We start from the raw sequence: 18,634 nt of genomic DNA on the forward strand, positions 1-18,634 counted from the left end.
TCTCATCCATCCACAAAACATTTTTCCAATAGTCTTCTGGCTTGTCCATGTGATCTTTAGCAAACTGCAGACGAGCAGCAATGCTCTTTTTGAAGAGCAGTGCCTTTCTCCTTGCAACCCTGCCATGCACACCATTGTTGACTCATGAACATTAATATTAGCCAATGTGAGAGAGGCCATCAGTTGCTTAGACGTTACCCTGGGGTCCTTTGTGACCTCACTGACTATTACATGCCTTGCTCTTGGAGTCATCTTTGTTGGTCGACCACTCCTGGGGAGGGTGACAATGGTCTTGAATTTCCTCTATTTGTACACAATCTGTCTGACTGTGGATTGGTGGAGTCCAAACTCTTTAGAGATGGTTTTGTAACCTTTTCCAGCCTGATGAGCATCAACAACGCTTTTTCTGAGGTCCTCAGAAATCTCCTTTGTTTGTGCCATAATACACTTCCACAAACATGTGTTTTGAAGATCAGACTTTGATAGATTCCTGTTCTTTAAATAAAACAGCGTACCCACTCACACCTGATTGTCATCCCATTGATTGAAAAAACCTGACTCTAATTTCACCTTCAGATTAACTGCTAATCCTAGAGGTTCACATACTTTTGCCACTCACAGATATATAATATTGGATCATTTTCCTCAATAAATAAATAACCAAGTATAATATTTTTGTCTCATTTGTTTAACTGGGTTCTCTTTATCTACTTTTAGGACTTGTGTGAAAATCTAATGATGTTTTAGGTCATATTTATGCAGAAATATAGAAAATTCTAAAGGGTTCACAAACTTTCAAGCACCACTATATGAAATACACATTTCAAGGCTGCTCTCAACAATGTACACCAAAATATTTGTTATTAATATAACATGAACTGGTTTGTGGTTTTAATATGCAAGTCACCACACTGGGATTAAACTCTCTCCAGTAGCATACATATTTATCATACTTCAGATGTTAGTTTATGTAAAGGGTTTTATTATTTTTATTATTTATTTACTTATTTTACAGAAGCATAGCTAAATCTCCAAAACTTTCCACGGACCAAATCTTTTCTTCACTTTTTTTTTTGTTGAATAGAATATTTTATCTGTTAGTTTTTACTCAGGAGTTTGCATTAGTAACATGTAGGCATTATTAGGGATTAGCCACATGTAAACTTTCACCTCGTGAGGAGGATTTCAGGCTTTAGCTAAATAAATCCAGTCAGAAAAACAATATACAGAGCTACAAGCAACAAGATAAATAAAATAAAAAAATCACTTATTTAAAATCCATATTGTTGAACAAAAGGAAGGAATTCTGAAATAATTTCTACAGTAAATGCATCCTCTTTTTTCATGCATCCTATGAACTTTGCTCACTCCTCTCTGACTGCATTCTCAACTCTGTCTTCATCAGTTTGAGCTGTGAAAGAAAAAGAAAAGTCATTTGTCTGTTTTAATGCTCATGAGTGAAGTGACAATGCTTCAGGAAAAGATGTTTTAAAATGAACATTATTCAATATTAGTGTTTTATTTAGCAATTAAAATGCCATGTCTTCCTCTTAAAACCTTATCTTACTTATCCCACATCTGTTTGTATGATGGATAAGTCTGCACATCTATTCATGAAATACACTTCTGCAGTATTTTTATTATTTATTCTTAATAATGGGGAAGCCATGGCCAAATGGTTAGAGAAACAGCTTTGGGACCAAAAGGTCACTGGTTTGATTCCCTGAACCAGCAGGACTGGCTCAAGTGCCCTTGAGCAAGGCACCTCACCCCCAAATGCTCTGGCAAGAGTGGTGGCGTACCTTGTGTCTGATTAGCCAGAGAAAAACTGATGATGTGATTATCAGTTCGGGCAAGAACCCGGCCATCACTAAAACTAACTAACTATTCCTAATAATGAAAAATACTGGTGACTAAATTTTACTTCACAGCACTACAGAGAGCTGTATTGCTGTTGAACTTTGCTATATTTATCAACCACTTTGTTTTATCAGTGAATAACATTATTTTAAATATAAACTTGTAATTTTTTTAAATGAGTAAATTTAATTGTAATTGTTTTTTCGATGGTTGACACACTGATTGAAGCATCTGGCATGTGTAAATTCACCCTCAGAAACTGATATGCTGTGTTTTATATCATATTTACATTCAAATCTTACATTTTAGAACAAGTGCTTTAACACTCAAGTGTGGATTTATGTTTTGTTTTAAAATCAGAACAGTGAGTCAGATGATTTCTATTTTCCTAAGTGTCAGTAATGGTGTTGAGAGTGACAAAACATGGCTTCTCAGAACTACAATGCCCAAGAATCACAGCACCCCCTGTCTCTCATTCCCATCTAATCAACCACGCTACTTAAGCCTCTCTCACACTCATCCTCATTGCGAAGTATTGTTCTGAGTTTACCCAGTCATACCAAGCCTTTCCTGTTCTGCCTGTCTCTCGTTTCTTTGATCCTCACTTTCGTTTACCACTCTAAGTCTCTAGTCTTGTCTTCATTGCCCTGTTCGCTGATCGACTGACCCTTGCCTGCCTTTGACTCCAATTCTAGTTTTGTGATTTGGCCACGTTTCCTGTTTGCATCCCCCTCTCCCCTGCACATACATCTGTAAGTATCTGCACCCTGACACTAAGATGAAAATGTTTTTCTCGCACTAATCAAAGTTAGTATGATCATTTTGTGAAATGTACTGAAAGAGTTCTTACCTCGAGCTCTGTAACATTTGACCAGCAGAATGATGGTCGCCAGCAGATATGGAGAGGCCGTCACTACACTACAGATCAGCATGAGCACTGAGAATGGAGCTTCTACACGTGATGGACCTGACAATGAATAAAATAATAATTACAGTAATGTTTTATTCATGAAATGTTTGTATTGTTTTAGTTTAATCTGCAGTACAAATAAATCAAATTCCACTTGTGCACTAATACCGTACTGTACATGTACCTGTACTTATCGACTATGCACTATCGCTCACATTATGTAAAGATACTGAGTTCAACACATTAAGTCACAGTTGTATTTAAATTAATATTGAAATGATTTCTTACGTCTGACTGAGACCCAGCTTTTTGGCGACTCTCCTTTCTCTGGGTGTTTACAGTGGTAGAAACCTTCATCTGACTTTGAGACCTTCTGGATGATCATCTCTCCTGTAGTCTGTGTCTGGAGAACTGATCCATCTTTATAGAAATCAGCTTGGCGGTTTGAGGAATTTGGGTATCGATATAAACAGCGTAGACTCAGAGGATGTCCCTCAGTCACAGGATAGACAGGACTGTCCAGGATCACATCACCATCTAGAACACACACACACACACACAAATCACATTTACAGCAAAAAGGATTTTATTATAGTAAATATCCCTAGTTTAAGGCACATACAGTAATAAACAAATCTATGAGTAATTATAGTATAAAAACAATACTAAGTAAATGCTACAGGAACTTCTTTTATTTGAACAAACTCTGAACACCATGACTTGATCTCACAGTGAAACTCATTAGTTTTATGGTGTTTGTGGCATTAAATTGGATAAAAACTTTTGAGATAAGGAGCATAAAACTGTAGCTGTATAAAGCTGCATTACAGATTCATTCAGAGTTTCACTTGCTCTACCATAGCTGAGTCAGTTCATGAGAGACATTTAAATGCACTGTTCTGTTGCTGTCTTCAGGTAATATTAAAATTATAAAACATTCTGAAATTTCAAAACGTTACTGAGATAAACGGGTTAAATGTCTCTTGTTGAACGTTTTTTTTTTTTTTCCAGTGGGAAACTGGGAAATTGGAGTTCTGAATATTCTCTCATGAAACATTTCCCTTTAACAATAAACACACCTCATGAAGCCTCACCATGCACTGTGATGTTGACAGGATTACTGTTTTCTCCAGATTGAGAGTTGCACCAGTAAACTCCAGTGTAGGACCTGGACAGGGAGCTGAATTTACATGTAGATCGTGTAAATGATCCCCACCATGAACAATCTGATGTAGACGTAAATATGTCCCAAAACGACACTCCCTCACTGTGTGTATATCGTCTCACTGTCCAACCAGTAGAACTACTCTGGTCCTCACAGCTCAGTGAGACAGAGTCTATTGTAAAGTGTTGAGTTCTGCTGGGATTGACGATCAAAGAGACTGGAGGAGATTCACCTTAAACAGAGAACATTATAACTGTGTTTATCTGGCATTATGTGAAATTAACACATTTACACCTCTTTTAATTAAACAGTGCTATTTGAACTGGATCTTTTGACCAAGATACCCCAGTCCATTAGGATCAGCAACATGGCCTCCAGCACCACCACCATCTGCTTAGTCCACTGCCATTTACACTGCTGACTCATGGCTGTGTTTCAAAGTACAGTTCAAGTCACATCATGAAGTTTGCTAATGACACTACAGTTGTCATCAGCAACAATTAGTTAGCATACTGGGGGAGCTGAACCAGCTTACAGAATGGTGTTGAAACAACAAATCTACCTCTTAATGTTGATATGACTGAAGGGATTATTGTCTACTTCAGGGAGACATGAGTAGACCACTCACCACTGCATATGAACAGAAAAACTGTGCAGATAAGATATATCAAAAGCTCCAAGTTTCTTGGTGTGCACATGATGGGGTGCCTATTCTGGACCACCTCAACACCACCTGCCTAGTTAAGAAGGACCAGCAGTGCCTCAAGTTTCTGTGGAGGCTGAGGAGTGCCAACTGCCCCCTCCCATCTTCACTACCTTCTATAGAGGGATAATAGAGAGTATCCTGCCCAGTTGTATCACCATGTTGTATAGGAAATGCACCGTTTTCAACCATAAGACCCTACAGCAGATTGTGAGAACAGCTGAAAAGATCATTGGAGATGCTCTACCCATCATCAACACTTCATACTACAACCACTGCATCTGCAAAGCCAACAGTATTGTGGATAATCCCTCTGACCCATCCCATGGACTCTTTACTCTGCTGCCATGTGACATAATGTATAGGAGCCACCACCAGTAGACTGCAACAATTATTTCTCTGAGGCAGTCAGATGACAAAACACCCTGCTGCCTCCTGATACTAAACTTATTGTAAACCTATTGTTGCTACACTACTAGTTTATAGGTAAATTACAGGTTCTGTAATGTGCTGCAATTCTCCATATCTGATATTTCATTGACACATATACTATATTCAACACTCCAACAGAACAGTTATTTTTCCTCACCAGTGATCCACAGTGGCTGTCGATCGCTGTCATATGTGCGAAAAAGTTCTCCCCTCTCCGCTCTACACCTATAAATTCCTGTGTGATTAAGAGCAGCAGGACTGAGAGTGTAGGAGTCTCCAGTCATGATGTAGCCCTGACTGTCTTTTATTTCTCTGTAAGGATAAACTAAGTTCCATTTGAATGTCCAATTTGCAGAGGAGTTTGCAATCTCACAGCTTAAAGTCACTAAGTCTCCTTCAGTCAGCCAGCTCTGTCGAGATACACTCAGCACTGGTCGTGGTCTCTCTGTTACACAAAAAATTACAAAATTATAAATCTACACATAATTCTATAAATCTTTACATATACTATAAATCTTTACATTATACATAATAACAGACTTGTCAAACATCTGTCTAATGTCAACTTGTTACAAATACTAACCATGGATATAAAACAATTTACAGTAAGTCTTTAGATGAGTGTAACTACATGTCTGAATTACACAACCTGTAGCCTTTATTATTAAACCTGTTGCAGAATGACAACAGATAACACAGCCATATTTGTGTAGAAATATAAAATTCTAAAGGGTTCACAAACTTTCAAGCACCACTGTAGCTCTATTCTCCACTGTAATTTTTCATTTAAGTTAACGTTTCCAAATTCCTTTAAATTATTGTAGCATAAAACAACATCAGATTTTCACACAAGTCCGAAAAGTAGATAAAGAGAACCCAGTTAAACAAATGGGACAAAAATATTATACTTGGTCATTTATTTATTGAAGAAAATTATCCAATATTACATATCTGTGAGTAGCAAAAGTATGTGAACCTCTAGGATTAGCAGTTAATTTGAAGGTGAAATTAGAGTCAGGTGTTTTCAATCAATGGGATGACAATCAGGTGTGAATGGATACCCTGTTTTATTTAAAGAACAGGGATCTATCAAAGTCTGATCTTCACAACACATGTTTGTGGAAGTGTATCATGGAATAAACAAAGGAGATTTCTGAGGACCTCAGAAAAAGCGTTGTTGATGCTCATCAGGCTGGAAAAGGTTACAAAACCATCTCTAAAGAGTTTGGACTCCACCAATCCACAGTCAGACAGATTGTGTACAAATGGAGGAAATTCAAGACCATTGTTACCCTCCCCAGGAGTGGTCGACCAACAAAGATCACTCCAAGAGCAAGGCGTGTAATAGTCAGGAGGTCACAAAGGACCCCAGGGTAACGTCTAAGCAACTGAAGGCCTCTCTCACATTGGCTAATATTAATGTTCATGAATCCATCATCAGGAGAACACTGAACAACAATGGTGTGCATGGCAGGGTTGCAAGGAGAAAGGCACTGCTCTCCAAAAAGAGTATTGCTGCTCATCTGCAGTTTGTTAAAGATCACGTGGACAAGCCAGAAGGGTATTGGAAAAATGTTTTGTGGACGGATGAGACCAAAATAGAACTTTTTGGTTTAAATGAGAAGCGTTATGTTTGGAGAAAGGAAAACGCTGCATTCCAGCATAAGAAGCTTATCCCATCTGTGAAACATGGTGGTGGTAGTACCATGGTTTGGGCCTGTTTTGCTGCATCTGGGCCAGGACGGCTTGTCATCATTGATGGAACAATGAATTCTGAATTATACCAGCAAATTCTAAAGGAAAATGTCAGGACATCTGTCCATGAACTGAATCTCAAGAGAAGGTGGGTCATGCAGCAAGAAAACGCCCCCAAGCACACAAGTCATTCTACCAAAGAATGGTTAAAGAATAATAAAGTTAATGTTTTGGAATGGCCAAGTCAAAGTCCTGACCTTAATCCAATCAAAATGTTGTGGAAGGACCTGAAGCGAGCAGTTCATGTGAGGAAACCCACCAACATCCCAGAGTTGAAGCTGTTCTGTACGGAGGAACGGGCTAAAATTCCTCCAAGCCGGTGTGCAGGACTGATCAACAGTTACTGGAAACGTTTAGTTGCAGTTATTGCTGCACAAGAGGGTCACACCAGATACTGAAAGCAAAGGTTCGCATACTTTTGCCACTCACAGATATGTAATATTGGATCATTTCCCTCAATAAATAAATAAATGACAAAGTATAATATTTTTGTCCCATTTGTTTAACTGGGTTCTCTTTATCCACTTTTAGGACTTATGTGAAAATCTAATGATCATATTTATGCAGAAATATATACAATTCTAAAGAGTTCACAAACTTTCAAGCACCACTCTAGAGATAGTTTTTGTGATGCTTTTATATCATATTTTATGAAATTGTTTTATGTAGTGGCAAATATGACTTGACAACAGGTTGTGGGCCTCTGGTTTTTAGTTACAAATAGTCATGGGCAGCGCTCGAAACTAACGGTGTCCCGATGTCCCGGGGACCATAAAAAATGTCATCGGGACACAAAATTATCATATCTGGGACAATCCCGGGACAATGGAAAAAAATAGATCTAGAAAAAAAGTTCTACATTAATATTATTTACAAAGCCGTAACACATACGTAGACATTCACCTAATTTGTCAATTTTAATTTTAAAACGTTAACAGCGAAAAATACATAGTAGCTACACTTTCGATGCACCTGCATCCGTAGGCTACAGAGCAGCGCATTCTGTTCTAGAATCTTCGGCCGGAGTCCGCATTATATGGACTTGGAATGGAATTGCTACCGCACACGCTGCGCCGACTCTTGCCAGAACAAAAATGCTGAAGTGGTTGAAGCGGACCGACCGCGGGGAAGAAACTGAAAGCCCAGACATAACGTCTCCGGGACCTTCAGGATCCAAAGTGTCATCGCCTGGTCTGCAGGCAACGCTAGCAACTGAATGAACTTAATGAACACTGTTAGACACGTTATAAAATACAACAGGAATGATGTGGATGATATTGACGGAAGATACCGTTCAACAGAATAAGTGAGTTTTCTTGGTGTCTTTCTAGTTCAGAAAGTTTAGTCAGTCAGCAGCACAGCTAGGCTCGGACCTGCCACTATGCTGATGTTGCTAACATTTGCACCCGGCAGCGAAAGTTCATAAAATGGATAACGGAAAGTTCATAAAAATGGATAACGGAAAGTTCATAAAAATGGATAACGGAAAGTTCATAAAAATGGATAACGGTAATGGATAACGGAAAGTTCATGAAAATGGATAACGGTAATGGATAACGGAAAGTTCATAAAAATGGATAACGGTAATGGTGAAAATTATAAGTTGGCCTTATAAGTGCCAACAGATATTCAAGGTATAAGTAGATGAAATGAACATAAAAGGGGTCTGATTCTCAACTAAAGTGTACTGCAGATGTAGGGAGTTGAAACATTTTCTGAATGAGCTAGTTGGCCCCGTTAAATAAACGGGTATCTATTCATACAGTGAGATCGCCAAAGTTTAATAAACTGAAAATGCAATAACTGTAATTTTGAAGTAGATGATGTATTGGACATGTGTCGCTTGTGTCTTGTGACTTATTGTAAAAATGATATAAAGGGTTCAAAATTGCATAGTTACAAATATAATAGTAACTTCATATGATAATATTAACCACTGGTTATTTCAGAGAGAAAAAAATGGGGACACTATTGCTTCCATTCGGGACAATACAACACAGAATTCGGGACCACTGGGGGACACAAAGAAAAAAAGTTAATTTCGAGCCCTGGTCATGGGAAAAAGAAAGTACACCCTCCTTCAATTTAATGTTTTTAGTTATCAGGCCTAAATAACAATTGTGTTGTCTTCACTAACTTCTATAAGCAAACAAATAACCTCAGGTGTCAACACAACATATTTCTATATGTGGTTATTCTTTCCCCCAAACAAACTAAACCAACATTCATAAACAATTGTTATTATTTTTTTTTTGCAGCTGGGAAAAAAAGACATCTGTGTTGTCTTCGCTAACTTCTATAAGCAAACAAATAACCTCAGGTGACAACACAACATATTTCTATATGCCCTATAATTCAGTCACATGTAGAACCACCTTTTGCAACAATAACTTGAAGTATTTTTTTTTCTGTTTATCAGTCCCTCACATTGTTTTGGAGAAATTTTGGCCCACTTTTAATGTTGCTTCATGTCACTGATGTGTGAGGGCATTCGTTTATGCACAGCTCTTTTAAGATCCCACCAGAGCATCTCAATGGGGTTGAGGTCTGAACTTTGACTCAGACATTCAAGCACCTTAATTTTTGTCTTCTTTAACCATTCAGATATCAATTTGCTGCTGTGGTTGGGATCATGTTGCATGACTTCACATTTGTCTCAAGAATATTCTGGTATCAAGTGGAGTTCATTGTTGTCTCAGTGATTGCAAGCTTCCCAGGTCCTGTGGCTGATAAACAAGCTTACCCCTCCACCACCATGCTTGACAGTTTGTATGAAGTATTTGTGGTAATACACTGTTTGGTTTTTGCCAGACTTGGCACTGTGCATGATGACCAAACTTCTCCACTTTTGTCTCATCAGTTCAAATGATATTGTTCCAGAACCTTTGTGGTTTGTTTAGATGCAGTTTTGTAAACCAAAGTCATGCTGCTGTATTCTTTTTGGAGAGAAGGGACTTTTCCCTTGCCACTCTTTTTGCCAGGATGCACACCCCTGGGAAGAATGGTGACTATTTTGAAGGCTCTTCATTTGTAAATAGTCATTCTAACTATAGAAGGGTGAATTTCAGATTGTTTGGAGATGGCCTTATAACCCTCATCATAGATTGATGAGCAGCAACAGTTACTTCTCTGGGGTCATGACTGAGATCCTTTCTTCATGGCATGATGTAGATACACACCAAAGTGCTTCAGAACACCAAATTACAAAAAGTCCTGCTTTTATAGAGGTAGTTACACTTGATGATTCACTGATCTTGTTCCAGGTTTCATTAGGAACACCTGGCTGCTAATTATTCTCTTAGTGATTGTGGAAATATGATGGGAATACTTACCTTGTTTCTGAATGATTTATACATGAAGTAATTATTTTTAAAATTCATAACATTTGTAACTAATTGTAGCCCTGTGGGAATTTGGGGTTATTGAATTTCTAAGTGATACTTCTCATCTTATCTCATCTCATTATCTCTAGCCGCTTTATCCTTCTACAGGGTCGCAGGCAAGCTGGAGCCTATCCCAGCTGACTACGGGCAAAAGGCGGGGTACACCCTGGACAAGTCGCCAGGTCATCACAGGGCTGACACATAGACACAGACAACCATTCACATTCACACCTACGGTCAATTTAGAGTCGCCAGTTAACCTAATCTGCATGTCTTTGGACTGTGGGGGAAACCGGAGCACCCGGAGGAAACCCATGCAGACACGGGGAGAACATGCAAACTCCACACAGAAAGGCCCTCGCCGGCCCCAGGGCTCGAACCCAGGACCTTCTTGCTGTGAGGCGACAGCGCTAACCGCTAACCACTACACCACCGTGCCGCCTAAGTGATACTTTTATTTTCATATTTATTTTGTTTATTAACTTTTAAAATGTGAATGTTATTATGTTAAAACTGTGAAAACTATGTGTACATGTGAAAAGAATTAAGTTTGTAAAGCACTTACCTGTTATGTTGGCCAATCAGAGTTGGGGTTGGAGGTCGAGAAGGAACAGGAAGTGGTGGTGGGGAGGAGAAAAGCAAGTGGGAGAGAACGAAAGATGAGTAAGCAGTTACCCAGTGACACTGGTGAACTGTAGAGTTGGCAAAACGCTAATTTTATGTATGTAAGGGTAAATGTTTAGTGACAAACGGACAGTGAGTCGCGTATGGACATTCTGCCTGAGCATAGTAGTGTTACATGCAATTTATATGGAATACTTTGGCTAAAAGTTTCCCGCGAGGATACCGTGCGTGCTAGTCAACCCGACTTAGCTTGTTGGAGTTCTACTTGGACTGTGCAAGCGAGTGGCCTGCCTGGCCCTACTTCAGTGATCAGACCAGCGGATTCCGATCCTCGGAGGCACATTCGTTTGGCTGTGATGACGATGTCTGTTTCCTCCAGCACCGCCAGTCCTGCGAGGCTACCGAGAGGCTGATGGCGATGACGACAGCGACAGCAGCAGTGAGTTTTATTTCATGCGCCATGGCATGAAGCGGCCATGTTGTTTTAGGTCTCTCCGCTCCCAAGCCACACTACAGGCCTGCATCTCTTTCTGACTGACACCTTGCTTTGGTTGGGTACCCTTTGCGTTTTCGTTTATTTGGTAATATTTCAGTTTAGGTTTATAAACTGCTGGCTTTAGGATAAGGTTTAGCCTAGGGGTTTAATTTTTGCTATCGCTACTGAAGTGAAACTTTTGAGTTGAATTGCAATTGAAAGTGAACTGAACTATTTTGAAAAAACTGAACTGAAAAGAAAAAATAATATTTTGTGTTTTGAAGCACATCACTTGAATGTATATAGTTAAATCTAATTTTAAGTACATAGTTAAACTTTATGTTTTGGTGCATATGTGCATATTTTATTTGGGTAATTCATACAGTAGTAACATTGAATACTAAGTTTAAAGGTGTAAAGGGTAAAAAGTGTGAAAATTCTAAAAAGGTTAACACTCAGTTGAGGTACATAATTCATGCAAAGTGTTTACGATACATTAAAAAAGAGACTGGATTTCAAGGTTTCTTCATTAATTTGACATTTGTATTATGTTAAAGGGTTATTGAAGGTCGCCTAGTGCTATGATTAGTACCACTGATTAGTTCCAACAGTAACATTGTAAGTGATTCCTAATTACCTAAATTAGTGCATTAGTTAACTCCAGAGAGAGATCTCGCCACACATGGATTCAGGGATCGTACTCCAACACATAGCCAGGCCAGCTAGGGGGCGCTACATAAAATGGGGGCTTGTCCGAGATCTAGTTAATTAGTGCAATTAGGTAATTAAGTAGTAATAACAAGTGAACAGGTACTTTTAGTGTCATATTAGCATTTTTTAGCAACTTAAAGAAAATAAGAATCTTTATTGAAGAAATACCAAACCTTAAGTAAACACGGAGACTACAAGTAGGCACACAGGTTTAGTTAAGGAGCTCAAAGAATGGTGCCGTGGAGAAGGACTGGACGAAGCACATTCCCTTGTCGTACTGGTTCCGGAAGGGATTGAGATCGCCCAGATTGAAGCAACGATGGAAATGACCAAAGCTTTGGGCCGAGTTCATGTGAGAGGATGGACCTACAGTCAGAAGCATGGTTGTTTAACTGTTCTTTGTGAGTGCAAAGAAAAGGTAGATGCTAAATTAGATGCTAAATTAAACTAATGCACCTAAATTAGTGTATGAGTTAACTCTAGAGAGAGAGCTCTCTCGCCACACATGGATTCGGGGAGCGCACTCCAACACAAAGCCAGGCCAGCTAGGGGGTGCTACATAATTCGTATTTGTTATTAAATCTATGCAGTACTTACACTGTTCCGTACACTGTAATTAAGTGAAGATGATTGCTTTCAGTGTTCATTTCAGCCCTTCAGTTTCAGACATACATGGTACATTGTTTTCTTAATTGTGTCATGCTCTGCCCCGGACATCCACTCCGGAGATTATGGATCTCTCACGCCAGAGCTGATCTGGATCCGAGACAGGAATTCCTTCTCCCCTGAACTCACTTCCTGGTTTTCACTGCTGTGTATTAGGGATGTTAACCAATGACCGTTTGACCGGTGGTTGACCGAATCAACGTCTCATCTCATCTCATTATCTCTAGCCACTTTATCCTGTTCTACAGGGTCGCAGAGAAGCTGGAGCCTATCCCAGCTGACTACAGGCGAAAGGCGGGGTACACCCTGGACAAGTCGCCAGGTCATCACAGGGCTGACACATAGACACAGACAACCATTCACACTCACATTCACACCTACGGTCAATTTAGAGTCACCAGTTAACCTAACCTGCATGTCTTTGGACTGTGGGGGAAACCAGAGCACCCAGAGGAAACCCACATGGACACGGGGAGAACATGCAAACTCCGCACAGAAAGGCCCCTCGCCGGCCACGGGGCTCGAACCCGGACCTTCTTGCTGTGAGGCGACAGCGCTAACCACTACACCACCATGCCGCCCGAATCAACGTCAACCGGTTAATTTTTTTTTGGTTGTCGGTTAAAAAAAAATAAATCAATCGTTTTGAAGCTGCCGATTTTGGAGCGGAGAACCTGGAATTCTGTGTTGTAAATGCTTGGGGCATGCCATGTGGTGTAAGGATGACAGCTGACACATCAGAAACACCCATTCAGTCATGTCTCGCTCTCCCGCCCCAGTTAAAGACAGCTGACAAATCAGAAACACCCATTCAGTCATGTCCCGCCCTCCCGCCCCAGTTAAAGACAGCTGACAAATCAGAAACACCCATTCAGTCATGTCCCGCCCTCCCACCCCAGTTAAAGACAGCTGACAAATCAGAAACACCCATTCAGTCATGTCCCGCCCTCCCGCTGCCACTCGGTGAAAGAAAAGTGTAGACACAGGCTTTTTAGCTTACAAATTACTATTCTGTTTTTTTTTTTATTATTATTATTAGAAGGCACATCGAGTTTAGTCCTGCCTTGGCCAGTGCATTCTGAAAGTATGTTTCAGTCTGTAGCCAACAATGCATGTTTTTGCAGATCATATCTCTCCACACAAACTAAAGGCGCAGATGCCGCCTTTTTCACGGCTGAATCGTGCAGATACAATTTTTTTTTTAGGGGGGGCGTTGGAGTGTCTGAATAATTTCATCAGAGTAAATTCTGGATTAAAATTACTAAATAAGCAAATGCCGTTACAGTCCATGAAACATAGGAAGTATGAGAAGAAAACAGTAAATACCTAACATGTGTTTTCTTTCTCTCTCTCTTCCCCCCCCCCAATCTGTCCCTCTGAGTTACATGCTGGTCCTGGGATTGAGATGCTGGCCTCTTCTGCCCCTCGGGCCTGCTTGGTCCATCCTGGTGCCTTGTGTCTGGTCGGAGTTTTATCGCATTGCTCCTGTGAAGGATGGCCCCATGAGGATAGTTGAGGGTTATACCTGGAGGATGCTCTGGACTCTTACAGTCATGCTTTTATAGCTGAGGACTACAGTTGTCTTGCTAACTTTAGGACTGCAGTTATCATGAACAGTTTTGCACTCAAGTTTCCATCAATGAAGAGCTATAACATCAACGAAACTGTCCTCATGTTAAAACTGTTAATATTATAGTCAGGCTGTCTGTTGTTGCCCAAATGAGGATGGGTTCCCTTTTGAGTCTGGTTCCTCTCGAGGTTTCTTCCTCATGTCGTCTGAGGGAGTTTTTCCTTGCCACCGTCGCCACAGGCTTGCTCATTGGGTATAGATTAGGGACAAAATTAGCTCATGTTTTAAGTCGTTAAAATTCTGTAAAGCCGCTTTGCGACAATGTTTATTGTTAAAAGCGCTATACAAATAAACTTGACTTGACTTGACTTAAATCAGAAAGCTGCGCACATTTGCGCAGCTTCCGCGAAAACGTTTGCATCCCTGTAAACTCATAGGTTAACTGACTTTAACCAGCTAATGAGGCTCGGTGGTCGATCAAGATTTTTTTTAGTTTTCGCCATCCCTACTGTGTATAAATAGGCCGTTCTCAGACTCTGTTTTTGCCAGAACGTCTCGTTTGTTTTCCCTAGCCGTTTCTGTGCCTTAATGCTTTTTCATGTTTTTTTCTCTCCAGTGTTTTTCCCTTTCTTCATGGTTTTTTGCACTAGCTTTTTCTTGTTCATGGTTTTTTGCACTAGTGTCTTTCATGTCCTTGTCTGCCTCATTTGTTTTGTCAAGTTTTTGTCTCCTTTTTTACATGGACTATTTTTGCTACTTTTTTCCTGGATTAAAACCACCTCATTTATTGGATTACTGTCTGAGTCATGTTCTGCTTTTGGATCCTATCTCACCACACCTCCACCACCCCTAACAGTACGTTCTGGCCAACATGGATCCAGCAGAACTGACTCATCCGAGAACGGCTATACAGCAGCAAGGGACTCTCCTCAGGACCCACCAACAAGACCTAGAACAAATTACCCAGAACTCGCCACCCTATCCAACGCACTCAACATTCTCACCACGCAGATGCAGCACTGTCAAGATGTGCCTACCCCTGCTCAGCCATCTCCTACTTCAGCTCCTGCCACTGCCTTTCTCCACGAACCGAGACTTCCAGCACCTCAGACCTACAATGGAGAACCAGGTACTTGCAGATCATTTTTGCCTCAATGTTCTTTAATCCTAGAACTGCAACCTCTGGCCTTCCCCACAGAATGCTCCTGGGTAGCATATACAATAACGCTCCTCATCAGCAAGGCTAGAGAGTGGGGAACAGCAGTCTGGGATGCCAATGCACCTTTTTGTTCCAGTTTCAAGGATTTCTCCGAGGAGATGAGGCAAACTTTCGACCGCTCTCTGTCTGGGCGGGAGGTGGCCAGAGAGCTCATGGAGCTGCGGCAGGGGTTCCGGTCTACCTCAGATTACATCATCAAGTTCCGGACGTTGGTGGCTTCGTGCGGTTGGAACGAGAATGCTCAGATCGATGCTTTCCTGCACGGCTTGTCCGATGCCATCAAGGACGAATTGGTATCGCGGGAACTGCCATCAGACCTCTCCAGCCTCATGGACCTCGCCAACGGCATCGATGCTCGGATCCAGCAATGGAGGAGAGAGAAGAACTGCCCCAGATTCACCTCCTCTCCACCTCCCGCCGTGTCCGTCGAACCCATGCAGGTAGACCGGGTTCGGGTGTCAGCGGAGAAACGACATCACTGGCGGAGCATGGGGGCCTGCTTCTACTGCCGTCAGCTGGGACACATCTGTCGAGCCTGCCTGCTAAAAGGATGAGCCCACCAAGTCCCCCGCTAATCATCCATTATTTCCTGTCATCATTATCCGTGACAACCAGCATCACCACCTCCAGGCCCTCATCGACTCAGGGGCAGACAGGAACCTGATCTGCTCCGCCACTGCTAAGCGTCTGGGAATCCCACTACTTGCTCTTGACGTCCCTCTCACTGTCCTGACACTTAATGCCACCGACTTGACCAACATCACCCACCTTACCATCCCTCTCACCCTAAGGATTTCCGGTAACCACTCAGAAACCATCCAGCTTCATGTCATGAACAACCCCCATGTACCCATCGTCCTAGGATTACCATGGTTAATGCAGCGCAACCCCCACCATAACTGGGCTGACAACACCATCCTAGGCTGTTGCCAGTCCTGCCTAGCTTCCTGTCTGAACTCCTCTCTGCCTCCCGCCAAACCACTGCAGCCTTCAGCCAGCAAGTTCCTTGACCTCTCTCACATGCCTTTCGAATATCTGGATCTCAAACTTGTTTTCAGCAAGACCCGAGCAGTGTCCCTCCCTCCTCACAGACCCTATGACTGTGGAATTGACCTCCTACCCAGGACTGCACCACCCAAAGGATGACTCCACTCTCTCTCTTCCATCGAAAGGCAAGCCATGGAGAAGTACATCTCTGAATCTTTGGCAGCTGGGATCATCCATCCTTCCTCTTCCCCAGCAGGGGCGGGATTCTTCTTCATGGAAAAGAAGGACAAGTCGCTCCACTCCTGCATTGACTATCGGGGTCTCAACGCCATCACGGTCAAGAACCGCTACCCTCTACCACTCAAGACCACGGCCTTTGAACTACTCCAGGGAGTCAAGTTATTCACCAAGCTACATCTATGCAATGCATACCGTTTTGTTAGGATCAGGGAGGGGGATGAGTGGAAGATGGCCTTTAACACTGCCACTGGTCACTATGAGTACCTCGTGGTCCCTTTCGGCCTGACCAACACACACGCAGTCTTCCAGGCACTCGTTAACGACGTCTTAAGGGACTTCCTAAACATCTTCATTTTTGTGTACCTGGATGACATCCTGATCTTCTCCTGCTCCCTGGAGGAACATCAGGGTCACGTCCGGCTGGTCCTCCAGCGCCTGCTAGAGAACAAGTTGTTCATCAAGGCAGAAAAGAGTGAATTTCACCAGAGCTCTGTCTCATTTCTGGGATTCATCATCTCCCCAGCAAGGATCCAGATGGACCCCCTCAAGCTCGAGGCAGTTGCCAATTGGCCCACCCCATCTTCGAGATGAGAGCTCCAGCACTTCCTAGGATCCGCCAACTTCTACAGGTGCTTCATTCGCAACTTCAGCATGGTGGCCAGACCTCTCTCAGCCCTGACCTTGACCAAGACCCAATTCAAGTGGGGGGAGGAAGCAGAGAAAGCCTTTTCTATGCTCAAGCACAGGTTTACCACAGCACCCATTCTCACCATACCCGATCCTATCAAACAGTTTATTGTCGAGGTCGATGCTTCTGAGTCAGGGGTCAGAGCTATACTATCCCAGATGGCCAGTGACGACAAGGTCCACCCATGTGCCTTCTTCTCCCGCCAGCTATCCCCAGCTGAACGGAATTACAACATCGGTGACTGAGAACTACTGGCTGTTAAACTAGCCTTGGAGGAGTGGAGGCACTGGCTTGAGGGTTCGGAGTTCCCCTTCCTAGTCTGGACTGACCATAAGAATCTGGAGTACCTCAAGTCCGCCAAATGCCTTAATTCCCATCAAGCCCGTTGGTCTCTCTTCTTCTACCGGTTCAACTTCTTGATCTCCTACCGCCCAGGCTCCAAGAATGGCAAACCTGACACCCTGTCCAGGATGTTCTCTTCCCACCAAGAAGAGTCTAAGCCGCCCGAGACCATCCTTCCTCCATGCTGCCTGGTGGGAGCCGCCATTCTAGAGGTTGAGATGCTCATGCAGAAGGCCCTGGAGCAGGACCCCGGTGAAGGTAACCCCAACAACATTCCTCCTAACCATCTGTTTGTTCCCTGTCTGGTGTGAACCCAGGTGCTGCAGTGGGGTCATGGCTCCAAGCTGGCCTGTCATCCGGGAGCCGCCTGAACCCTGGCACTCATTCAGCAGCACTTTTGGTGGCCATCCATCAAGGAGGATGTCCAGGAGTTTGTGGCAGCCTGCAACACATGGTCCCGGAACAAGACAACCAATTGACCTCCTGCCGGCTTGCTAAGACCCCTCCCGACTCCACATCGACCTTGGTCTCACATTGCCCTGGACTTGGTCACAGGACTCCCCAAATCAGGTGGCAACACATGCATCCTCACTGTCATTGACCATTTCTCCAAGACCATCCATTTAATTCCTCTGCCCAAGCTCCTCTCAGCCAAAGAAACTGCAGAATTACTCGTCCACCACGTTTTCCGCCTACATGGACTACCCACCGACATCGTTTCTGACCGGGGTCCTCAGTTCACTGCACAGTTCTGGAGGGCTTTCTGCAAACGCATCGGGGCCACCTGTAGTCTCACCTCAGGCTTCCACCCACAGACCAACGGCCAGGCAGAACGGGAGAACTGGCTTTGGAGGTTACACTCAGGTGCATGGTGTCCAGGGATGCCAGTTCTTGGAGTAAGTAC

The 18,634-nt window shown here is 42.5% G+C and overlaps 1 protein-coding gene across 2 annotated transcripts in view; it reads right to left on the reverse strand.

Moving 5' to 3' along the window:
- Positions 1-789: 789 nt before the first annotated feature.
- LOC132882704 (B-cell receptor CD22-like) overlaps positions 790-18,634 on the reverse strand; it is a 40,416-nt gene continuing 22,571 nt past the window's right edge. The window contains exons 4-8 of one of the 2 annotated variants that reach the window (XM_060915802.1): positions 5,228-5,515; positions 3,865-4,167; positions 3,059-3,307; positions 2,711-2,827; positions 790-1,411 (exon numbers count right to left, since the gene is read on the reverse strand). In XM_060915802.1, coding sequence (XP_060771785.1) covers positions 1,365-1,411; positions 2,711-2,827; positions 3,059-3,307; positions 3,865-4,167; positions 5,228-5,515 — 1,004 coding nt within the window. In that variant the 3' untranslated portion in view covers positions 790-1,364. The remainder of the gene's footprint in view (positions 1,412-2,710; positions 2,828-3,058; positions 3,308-3,864; positions 4,168-5,227; positions 5,516-18,634) is intronic. The other variant, XM_060915810.1, reaches the window with a different exon arrangement.

This window comes from Neoarius graeffei, chromosome 1, assembly GCF_027579695.1.
Source record: "Neoarius graeffei isolate fNeoGra1 chromosome 1, fNeoGra1.pri, whole genome shotgun sequence".
Taxonomy (NCBI): domain Eukaryota; kingdom Metazoa; phylum Chordata; class Actinopteri; order Siluriformes; family Ariidae; genus Neoarius; species Neoarius graeffei.